Here is a 12,121-nt window from a genome sequence, read left to right on the forward strand (position 1 = left end):
TTGAAAATAGTCATGGAATAATATTTTAGAATGTCGAAAAATGTCCTAAACAGACATAGTATAGTGTGCCAAAAAAATATAAATTAAAATATAAGCAATTGGTTATGTCAGGCAATGAAATAAATAGGAGCATCATTAAAACTGCTCAAAAACTAATGAAACTGCCATGATTACCTTAAAAATCGAAATCAAGCACGAGAAATTATTATCTACAGAACCTTGAATGAAATCTGTACAGTAACTTACATTATCACACAACTAGGGAAACAAGCAACCACCATTAAAACACACATTAGCCATTTAACTGCATTTCTTAAACTCTACAATCTTACACTAATTTTGAGTATTGTGTTTATTATCAGCTGTTGCCCTTCTGCCTATCCACAACTATCTTTCTCTGTCCTCATGATGTCATGATGTTGTTCATGAGCCTGTAATATTGCGCTTGCTGCTTTTTTTTAAGTGTTTATCCACAGGTGGTGTTGATTTCCTCTGTCAACAATTGTAGAATGGGAAAAGTATTAAAAAAACCTGATATACTTCATGTTCTTCTTTTACTTCAACTTCTTCTTCTACTTTGGATTGTGCAGGCTAAAGTTCCAATGGTGTAATGCTGCCCTCTACTGTTTGTTAAATGATCCTCTTCACAGTAGTGCAGAAGGGTGCAGATTAAAAACTGTTTCTCCAATATTGTTCAAAAGTCTCTGAACATTCTGTCTCTGAATGTCCACATTCAAATTCACCATCTAGATGTTTCGCAATCAGAGCCAATCGCCCACAATAACCAAGCCTCCAGCCTGGTTATGACAACTACATATTTTCTATTGCAGGCTAAAATGCCATTTCTTCTGTTTCCTCTCCCACATATCTTTGTGTGACTTGTTTATGATTTAGGTATATTCAATTCAATTCAATTCAATTCAGTTTATTTTGTATAGCCCAGAATCACAAATTACAAATTTGCCTCAGAGGGCTTTACAATCTGTGCACATGCGACATCCTCTGTCCTTCCCTCACATCGGCACAGGAAAAACTCCCCTAAAAAAAACCCCCTTTAACAGGGAGAAAAAAGGAAGAAACCTATGGGAGAACGACAGAGGAGGGATCCTTCTCCCAGGATGGACAGAATGCAATAGATGTCATGTGTACAGAATGAGCAGCATAACAGTTCTTAGATACAACACATTCAATGTATATGACATAAATGATTCATATAATAAGACTACTTATAATAACAGCAGCAATTATTACAGTAGAATTATAGCCATGAAAATAGGGATAGTAATGTGACTAATAATAATAATCGAAGTAGCAGTGGGTGTCAGTCGGCTCACAGCAGGAGGCACGACTACGGTCCAGGTACCACAACGATTCATGGAAACCTGCAGAACGAGAAAGCAAAAGGGCTTCAGGGTGGAAGTAAAGCTAAAATGCTTAATGGTACAGGTAATAGTAATAGTAATGTGACTAGTAATAATAATAATGGTGGTAGCAGTCGGTGTCAGCAGGGCTGTAGCAGGATGCACATCCACGGTCCAGGTACAGCCACGATTTATAGAAGCCTGCGAAGCGAGAAAGCACAAAGACTCCAGGGTAGAAGCAAGTCAATAAGCGTAATAGTACAGGCAATAATAATAGTAATGTGACTAATAATGATAGTGGTAGTAGTAGTGGGTGTCAGCAGGGCCTCAGTAGGTGGCACGATGACAGTCCAAATATAACCCCGATTCCTGGGAACCTGCGAGGCGAGAAAGCACAAGAACTCCGGGGAAGAAGCAAAATCAGTAATGTGCATAAATAGGAGATTAATACATAAAGAAGGAGGGAGAGAAGAGGAGAGAGGAGCTCAGCGTATCCTAGGTAGTCCCCGGCTGTCTAGGCATATAGCAGCATATCTAGGGGCTGGACCAAGGCGAACCTGAACCAGCCCTAACTATAAGCGCTATCAAAAAGGAAGGTCTTAAGCCTGCTCTTGAAAGTGGTGAGTGTGTCTGCCCCCGGACTGAAACTGGAACCTGGTTCCACAGAAGAGGAGCCTGATAACTGAAGGCTCTGGCTCCCATCCTACTTTTATATACTCTAGGAACCACAAGTAACCCTGCATTGATTGAGCGCAGCTCTCTAGTTGGGTAATATGGAACTATAAGTTCCTTAAGATAAGACGGTGCCTGACCAGTTAGAGCTTTGTAGGTAAGTAAAAGAATTTTAAATTCTATTCTTGATTTAACAGGGAGCCAGTGCAGAGAAGCTAATACTGGAGTAATATGATCTCTTTTCTTAGTTTTTGTTAGAACACGTGCTGCAGCATTCTGGATCAACTGTAAAGATCTAAGAGACCTATTAGAGCAGCCTGATAATAAGGAGTTACAGTAATCTAGTCTAGAGGTAACAAATGCATGAACTAGTTTTTCTGCATCACTTTGAGACAGGATTTGCCTGATTTTCGCAATGTTACGTAAATTAAAAAAGGCTGTCCTTGAGATCTGTTTTATATAAGAGTTAAAAGACAGATCCTGGTCAAAGATAACTCCAAGGTTCTTAACGGTAGTGCTGGATGCTAGAGCAATGCCATCTAGAGAAACTATATCGTTAGATAATTGAATTCGAAGGTGATCTGGACCTAGTAGGATAACTTCTGTTTTTTCAGAGTTTAACATTAAAAAGTTACAGGTCATCCAGGTTTTTATGTCCGTAAGACATGCTTGAAGTCTAGAGAACTGGTTAGTTTCGTCTGGCTTAATTGATAGATACAACTGGGTATCATCTGCATAACAATGAAAGTTTACTGAGTGTTTTCTGATAATATTCCCCAAGGGAAGCATATATAAGGTAAATAAAATAGGTCCAAGAACAGACCCCTGTGGAACTCCGTGACTATACATACCATGACATACCATATTCTGGTGGTCCGCATGGTAGGGCAATGTTTTAAAATAATTTGATTAATCTCTGCCGGTAGGCTTAATCAGGTCAGTTAATGTTGCTGCTGCGTCACTACATTTATTGTAATACCTGGTTTATTGACTATACTGGTCTACCTGAGAGGACACGATGTGCACTAAGTGGTTATTTTTAACGAAAGGCTACAAAGCAACTCAATTTATTAGAGCTTGAGATGCAAATTATTTGAAGTACACCATCTCCCACTTGTGCATTACCTTATACTGCATTGGTTGAACATTAAGTGATAAACACAAGTCTTAAATTGGAACCATATATAGGTTGCCATCTAGTGGTTAGAAATGTGACGTGCAACCAATTAAATTCAAACAGAAGAGCCTGACATATATTTGGGGAAATGAACCTGATATTAGACTTTTATCTGGCAAATAAAAACTTAAAATTCTCAAAAAATATTAATGATTCACCTTTTACTTAAGAAGCGCTCCCAACACCTGGTCAATTTTGGGTATACAATTAGCTGCGACCTTTAATATTTTAACAATTCAAACATCTCAAATGCTGTGAGTGTATAAAAATAATTCTCTAAAGACTGTCAAATTCCAAGCCACCCAATTTGTCTTTCTATCTGTCCAGAAACTGCTACTATAGCTATGGCTGACTTTCCTCCTGAGAAGTCTGTTACACAAACTGGTGTGTGTCTCTATCTAGAGTATACTATACTGCCCCTGTTGTTATGGTGCAGTAGGAGTACACTGACTATGATACTGTGCCTCATCATCCATATTCTGCATTATGTGCACTGAACTTGGCCAGTGGGCGTACATTTTCTCTTCAGTGTCACCTTTCTGCAAGCAGCGGGAGAACAAAGACACTTGTTCCCCCATGTTGACACCACTAGAGGGAGTGGTGCTGGTCCAGCATCCTTCCTAATACACTCTGACATGAGAGCATACACAGGCGTACATGGACATTACTACTGGATTAGGTAGTACACAAAAAGATTAGAGCATCACATGGTGGCCCCTCCAAATGGTGCCTGCCAGTAACCTACTTCCCCCTCTAAGCTATCCCATCGTTCATTTGGAGTGGGCGTGGGCTAGTAGCGCAGCAGCAGCTCAACAGCATCATCACAAAGGTTCAGCCCCTCCCTGCTGTATCCTGGAGAGACGGAGGGAGGGAGAGACAGGGAGAGGATCAGGGTCAGATGAATTCCAGTCTGAGTGAAGGAGGCAGTGTGTGCAAATGAAGAGGAGAGTGTGTGTGCATGTGTGTGAGAGAGGACGAATCAGGAAGGGCTAGAGACACACTTGGGGGGCTGGGGGGAGGGTTGTGTGTGCGTGAGGGAGAAAGAGAGGAAACCCAGGCAGGAGGAGGAAGGGGACATAAAGGGAGGAAGAAAAAGGGGGGCAGGAGGAAAAAGACAAGACAAGGGGACCCAGATTAAGAAGGAAGATGGCTGAACCGGAGCTGAAATCACGGAGCAGCCGGGAGAGCGTTGCCAAGGCAGCAAGCCAGGAGAAGATTGGAGGTAGGTATAGTGCATGCTCACACTCCTGTAAATACCACATGGTGCAGAGCTGCATTAGTCCGCCATGCACTCTGATGCAACATTGCCTAATGCAAAAGTACCTACTGATTGATGTGGCTATAGAGATGCTTCATGGTGTTTTGGGTATACTGTGTTCTAGTAACAGGTGAGGAAATGTCACAGATAATACATAAAAATAGAGCTTGTGTTTCCATAAGGGCCCTATACTGGGCACAATTACCTGATAATGTGCCTGTGTAAATGAACAGAGGGAGAGGTGAATTAGGTGAGATAGTTTCTTCACTAACAGGTTTTATAAATCAATCAGTAGTCCATGCCACACGTTTTCCCAAATTGCTGAATCAGAATGCACACAGCTTCTATCGCTTTCTGCTTGACACACAGACATTAGAAACACATCTGTAAGTTTGGTATTATATTCTGTTAAAATAACCAGAGCCTAAAATATCTCAGCAAAGAAAAACTTCAAAAAAACGCTTGTCACTTTGATGATGTCCTCTTTTTTGTGATCTCTGGCATCACTTAATGGTTTAAACTCAAATATGAAACACTCATCTCCTGGTCTGCTGTCTACTATTCTCCAGCAGTTGAAGCAGACCCGGACCAAGATGGTCTGATTGTAGAGCAGCCAGCGTCTCCATCAACCCTTATGGTTCCTGCTCCCACTGCCACAAGCCCTACCACCGACACGCCTGCCAAAGGGGAGAAGATCGTGCTCAAACGCAGCATCACCCTCTTCAACGGCGTGGGAATGATCATAGGCACCATCATAGGCTCTGGCATTTTCGTCACTCCGACAGGCGTGGTCAAAGAGACCGGTTCAGCCGGGCTCTCCCTGATCATCTGGTCCGCCTGTGGAGTGATCTCTACCATGGGCGCCCTATGCTATGCTGAGCTTGGCACAACCATCACCAAGTCGGGGGGAGACTACACCTACATCCTGGAGGTGTACGGCGAGCTGGCAGCTTTCTTAAAGCTGTGGGTGGAGATGCTGATTATCCGGCCGTCATCACAGTACGTGGTGTCGCTGGTGTTTGCCACCTACCTTCTGAAACCTCTGTACCCAAACTGCGCCGTGCCTGACAGTGCAGCCAAACTCATTGCCTGCATGTGTCTAAGTGAGTGAGGGTTGTTGGCCGGGGTTACCTTGCAAATACTTCTCTTTCTTCACAGATGACAAATAATAACATTTCATTTATTTGATACACTTAATCGCAGGTGATTATTTCCCTAGAGCTTAATTTGTAAGATTCTCTATGTATCTCCCCACCTCCTTTAGCTACCCTGACGTTTGTAAACTGCATCAGTGTGAGAGCGGCCACCAAGGTGCAGGATTTGTTCACAGCCTCCAAATTACTAGCCCTTATCATCATCATCATCTTTGGCTTCATCCAGATTTCCACAGGTGAGTCCCACTTACTCATAGACTGATAGAGCCACACAGGTTTATAGTTGGTTGTGGTCAGGCTCATTCAGAGATCATGTAAATCTGTGCCGTATAGCATTCTGTGGCTGCAGCTCTACAACACACACAATAACGACAATAACACAAAATTCAGACTAATGTTATAACTCAAGGTAATATCAATTAGCAGGCGGGTTTTGCAGTTCAGTCATTATCACTGTCTAGTATAACTTCCAATGTTACATCTAACTACAAACATCTTGATCCCAACTTGATGCTAGGTTGAGTGGACAAGTGAGACAAGTTGATACTTAGTAAAATATTTTGTTTGTTATTATTAGACTGTCCATGTGAAAAACAAGCTGGCTCATCTTCACTTTAGTTCTTGTTGGATGTGTGTCTGATGAGGTATGTGTCAGCCAAATAAAATATACTTTAATGCTCAGTAAAACACTTTTGTATGTTTGCCATTGGCTGACAGGTTCAAACCCGTTTCAATATATTCAAAAAGCTTTCCAATGGGGCTTTTTTCTAAAAACTGAAGTATCATCATACTTTGCTCTAAATCCTCTTTGATGGGCCAATAAGTATAAGTATGTTTTTTTTCAATCCTAAAAAAACATTGCTTTCTCCATCATTCACTTTGCAAGGTGTATATTTTTCCAGCATGCAGCTGAATATCGTGTGTTAATCTATTTCCCACGTTTATTGCAATAATGATGGTCATATAAGTATAATAAAATAAAAACAAGTACATTACATTACATTACAGTCATTTAGCAGACGCTTTTATCCAAAGCGACTTACAGGAAGTGTATTCAACATAGGTATTCAAGAGAACTACTGGTCACCAGAAGTCATAAGTGCATCTCCTTTCTTAAACAAGCATCTTAAAGCATAAACCAGAGCAAAAGTACAGTGCAGAGGCAAATTACTACGAAAACAATAATTGCAACAGACTAATACGAATACAGTAAGTGCTACAAACTAATACGAATAGGATAAGTAGGGTATTATCAAAGTATAGTTATATACATTATTGTCTCAGTGTCTCACTGGCGCTGCTGAAACCCAGGTTTATTTCTTTTGTCTCTACTGATCAACAAATTGCTGACTAACACTAATGAGCCCAACCAAGCAGACTGCCCTCCTTTCAGTTTGTTAGCAGTTAACAGAACACAAGGCTTGTCTGTCTGCAGCCATGTGATTGAGTGTGAGCGAGTGTGAAACCAAATAAACGTGTGTCTGCATGGGTGTACTCTAAGCTTGAACACTGATGAGCTTAATTGGTTTAATAAATGACTCATCTGTACAATGTGTATCCTCTATAAAAATATATACTGTTTATGTTACAGAATAAGGGAAATATGTAACAGAATATGATAGAAGTGATATAGTCATATAGGGGAAATAGTGGAAACACTGACTGCAAAAATTAGACTGTTTCTGTTCCTGCAGTATTTCATTGTCCTTGCAATGAATTTAAGTGTGAACATATCATTGTTCTTAACAATAGGCAGTAAGTGCAGTGTCAACTCTATCTTGAATATATATATATATATATATATATATATATATATATATAATTTCAGTTTTGAAAAGCATATATATAAATACTGAATCAGTCCATCATTTGCTCCATGCTACATCTGCAACTCCCCTGCCACCCCCTCCCCTTTTTGCAAGGCCACACCCACCACCATTGTGCTCCAAGCTGTGTTACCATGGAAACTAGGCAGCAAAGCTTGCCGGCTGTTGTCACACTGTGGTCTTTCAGAGCGCGAGAGAGGACAGAGTGAGCAAGTAATGTGTGTGTGTAATACAGGCCTCACACAAAAGCAGAGTCATTACCATCAGAAAGCAACAGGTAGAGGAGAGAGCCGCGCAGAAGCAAGACTTCAAGCGCACACACACACACACACACACACACACACACACACACACACACACACACACACACACACACACACACACACACACACACACACACACACACACACACAGCCAACATGGCAGTTGCCCTCGATGATGATAAACTGGATTTTTTAACTGCTGAGGATAAATGAGAGGATTGAGGTTTACTTATCAGAAGATATTTCAAATGTCAGCTGGACAGCGCCTTATTATGTTTCAGTACATTAAACCAGATGCTCAAACCTGGAGGCAAAGTGTTCGGACAGAGTCCCAATAGGTTAGTTGAAAATGTCAGGCCAGTCAAAGGGCAGACAGCGAAAGACCAGCCTTCATGCAAGAAATAGAACACTGCAGCAGCTCTAAATGAGAATCCATTTCATTTCTATGAAACCATATGATTACTTCATAAACTAAAGTTGTTACTGTAGAGAGAGCTTCAGTTGTTTAAGATTCCTTTAACTTATTCTTCTTTCTATGTGTGTGCAGGTGATGTGCCGTACCTGACACCAGAGAAAGCATTTGAAGGCAGCAAACTGGGAGTAGACAATATTGTCTTGGCTCTGTACAGTGGACTCTTTGCTTTTGGAGGCTGGTGAGGCATTTGTGACCTTTTTTTTATGTAATTATAGACCAGATATAGAAATAATTTATCTATAACTGCCAACTGTTTGCTTTGCAATAAAACGTACGGTAATTCCAGTTTTAACTCAAAGGCTAAAATATTGTTTAACTGTATTTCTTTTTTTTAGGAATTACCTGAATTATGTGACCGAGGAGATGATCGATCCAGAGAGGTGACATAAATGTGATGAAGGTTGTTTTGAGGATTGTACATGCCTACAGCATGACTACCCTCATCCATGACTGAGCTTGTTTACCATCATTTGTTTGCATGGAGGAAATACATACAAAGTAACACGATACACCTTACGTTTTAATACAATCTAATACAAAAGCAAACTCAAAATCGGCTGTAGAGCTGAATACACAGCTCTTTGGACAAAAGCAAATTGTAAACTTTAGTTTTGCATATGCAGAATTGCATATTTAAGGGTTACAGCTGCATAGTTTTATAATATAAAGTCTAAAAAGAACAAAACTTTTGCACTCCAGTAGGATGACAGGTGCGTAGAAGAATACCTTAGGTAGACAATATAGATTATAGAATATTTCGAAAATTACAAAATAACCTGATGAAGGTCTACGTACCGAAACGTTGTTACTGAAATATACTCATATGCAAGTGAAGAAGACTTTTGTGCGGGAGCTTTTGGTTCTATAATATAAAGTCTAGCATGACTGACCACTGTAAGACAGTAATCAGATATGAAATACTATAGTCACATTTGCCAACTGGAATGCATGAAATTAGATCACTAAACTCGCAAAAACAATCGCAACAATAAGATATTATTAGAGAATATGGTGGATGTTCTTTCATCAAATGACCTTGGACCCTGCCCCCCCATAGGAACCTGCCCTTGTCTATCATCATATCCATGCCTATAGTAACGGTGGTGTACGTCTTGACCAACCTGGCCTACTTCACCACCATCTCTCCTGAAGTCATGGTCGAGTCAGAGGCTGTTGCTGTGGTGAGCTTTGTATTTCTGCCATAAAGTTAGCTACAACTTGCCGATCAAGTCGATCAGGTGCATCTTTTTGGTAGGCTGTGTTTTCTCATATATGTTGTGCTGTTTGGCAGAGTTTTGGGGAGTACCATCTTGGTGTGATGTCCTGGTTGATTCCTGTCTTTGTGGGACTGTCCTGCTTCGGAGCTGTCAACGGATCCCTGTTCACGTCAGCAAGGTGTGTGTGTCTGCATGGAGAGAATACAACTTAACTAGTTTCTACCAATGTTTTATAGTTAATGCAGGAGAGGGGTGAGAAATAAGGTCAAACGATCGACTGCTCAAATCAGTTTTGAGCGCATTTTAATTGCAATGATTAAATTGCAGTCAAATATTGGTCTTAAAGGTGTTGAACACTCTCTGATGTTTGGAGGATGTGAAGTCTCATATGATATGACAGTAAATCTGAGGCTAAACATTTTATCAAGGCCAACTATTACATCACAAAATAACCACTACAGAGCTTTCTCTCTTCTAGGTTGTTTTATGCTGGAGCTCGAGAGGGTCAACTCCCTGCTGCTCTAGGTTTGGTCCATACAGACCTCTTCACACCAGTGCCATCCCTCATCTTCACAGTAAGACGCCTCTCTAACAGCTATGATCTGGAAGTTACTTTTGGTTTTAGAAATGCTTGTTGTCAAATCATCCCAACAACCTATGATGACATTAGGTTTTAGTAAATAAAGGTGCACTAAGTCAGGTTTGACCTTTATTGACATATATCTACAATCAAAGAATTGCTACAGTTTTCTGACAGATGTCCTCCAATTTTAAACAGTTGATTATGGCTATTTGAATTGATTTATTTTACGATATTGATTTTTGTCAAAGCCTCTAAAACTAGTCACAACTCTGTGAATGTTCACAGAATGAAGGCATTTAGCATAACACATATTTCCAAATAACTTGAGGAGTACAAAATATGTGTGTTTATATGCTACGTATACAAGTCTTATACAATCTTGTCTTCCTTTTCTCTTCTATCAGTGTTTGCTGTCCATGATGTACGCCCTCTCGCAGGACATCTTCTCTGTCATCAATCTCTTCAGCTTCTTCACCTGGCTGTGTGTTGGTATGGCCATTGCTGGCATGCTCTGGCTGCGCTTTACCAAGCCCGACCTAAGAAGGCCCATTAAGGTAGAGTAGCCATGTCTAAGAGGCTGTGTTGTGCATTTGGTAAATGCTTTTTGCACTGGAGATTTATTAAAGAAAAGTCATTTTTAAAGGATTTAAGACTCACTGCGAGGTGTACAAGTTATGGAAGACTTTGCTCTATCTCAACCTCAGCTAGTTTTTTGTCTGCCCAAAACATCAACACGTCTCCTGGTTTCATAGAGCATCCACTTTTCTTTTCTTTAACAAAAAAAAATGAAAGCACCATTGTATCACTGCTCTTGTTATGGTGGAACCATACTGTGTTTTCAGAATAGTAGGGAGTGGTGTTTCCACGCATACATGGCTCTTTGTTTCTGTTCCATCATGGGAATATTACTTTGGTTGACCAGTCTTTCATCTTTGCTTTCAGCCTGAGTGCTCCCAGTCTATTTGTTTATAAGATGAACCTCTAACAAGCAATAAATAGCTAAAAAAAAATACTACCAAAGTAAAAGTACTCATTATGCGGAATGGCTCATTTACAATTTATTTATAATTAGATTTTTTCTAAAATTATAATGAGACATCATAATTCATTTGTTAACTTTTTTATTTTTTTTATTATTGATCAGAATTTGTAGTGACAAGTAACTAAACATATCAAATCAATGCAGGAGCATAACATTATTTTCCCTCTGAATTGTAGTGGAGTAGAAATATAAAGTAGCAGAAAATGAAAATAAATGAATTACAGTACGTGAGTAAATGTACTTATTTACCAGTAGTGATTTGATAATATAAACAAATGACCCAATAAGGCAAATTATCTCAACTACTTATTGTATCATTATCTTATCACAACATCAGTAAAAGTTGTATTGTTATGATGGTTTTACATGATTTTTCCAGCTATATAGAGATACATGTATCATTTTACAACATATTACTGATTATAACTTATTGCACTAATGTTAAAAAAGTAATTCCCTGAAATTCATTTTTGAAATTCAATTTGTCAAATATTATTAGGCTATTTTATCTACTCTCCTCTTTTCTAACAGTAACAAATGCCCACATCTATGGTATTTTCTCTTTGCAGGTGTATCTGTTCATCCCTGTGACCTTCGTTTTGGGCTGTGTCTTCATGATCGTTGTGTCCTTCTGGGCAGCTCCGTTTGAGTGCCTGGTAGGCAGCGGCATTATTCTCACAGGCATCCCGGCGTACCTACTGGGCTACAAGTGGAAGAAACCTCATGTGGTCAAGAAGATGCTGGGTGAGTGAGACATTTTAGTTTTTTTTAATACCGTCTTTGTCTATTTGTTCAGGCAAGATCGGAGAAGCATTCCTTACAGTTTGTTGTGAAATTCAGGTGAGAATATCTCCTCAAGTGCAGCTGTGGGCAGTGATATATTTGTTTTATTTATATAGTCGGCAGGAAGGACGGAAACCAATATGTTGATCCGATGTTAAATTAAATCTACAACCTGCGGTAACCTAGTAAAAGAAAACAGACAGGGCTGACGCTGATGAGTTGTTTCTTCTCAGAACTCTTCACCATGTTCTGTCAAAAGATCTTCATGTCTGTTCCTGAGGAGAGGGAGCAACGTGAGGCGGCTGAATAA

General features: G+C 39.9%; 1 protein-coding gene across 1 annotated transcript; it reads left to right on the forward strand.

Moving 5' to 3' along the window:
• The first annotated feature begins 4,242 nt into the window (after positions 1-4,242).
• LOC129099624 (large neutral amino acids transporter small subunit 1-like) lies at positions 4,243-12,121 on the forward strand. The gene is made up of 11 exons (XM_054608931.1): positions 4,243-4,432; positions 5,038-5,571; positions 5,733-5,858; positions 8,259-8,364; positions 8,522-8,566; positions 9,244-9,367; positions 9,478-9,581; positions 9,882-9,978; positions 10,391-10,540; positions 11,598-11,772; positions 12,045-12,121. Exons 1-11 carry the CDS (start codon positions 4,357-4,359, stop codon positions 12,119-12,121), a joined length of 1,614 nt encoding a protein of 537 aa, XP_054464906.1. The 5' UTR covers positions 4,243-4,356.

The sequence above is a fragment of the Anoplopoma fimbria genome, chromosome 12 (genome assembly GCF_027596085.1).
Source record: "Anoplopoma fimbria isolate UVic2021 breed Golden Eagle Sablefish chromosome 12, Afim_UVic_2022, whole genome shotgun sequence".
Lineage (NCBI taxonomy): Eukaryota > Metazoa > Chordata > Actinopteri > Perciformes > Anoplopomatidae > Anoplopoma > Anoplopoma fimbria.

Coding starts and splice junctions, on each gene's coding strand:
- LOC129099624 (XM_054608931.1), top strand. CDS start 4,357: ATGGCTGAACCGGAGCTGAAATCACGGAGCAGCCGGGAGAGCGTTGCC. Junction 10,541..11,597: donor ACCTAAGAAGGCCCATTAAG/GTAGAGTAGCCA, acceptor TTCTCTTTGCAG/GTGTATCTGTTCATCCCTGT. Junction 11,773..12,044: donor TGTGGTCAAGAAGATGCTGG/GTGAGTGAGACA, acceptor GTTTCTTCTCAG/AACTCTTCACCATGTTCTGT.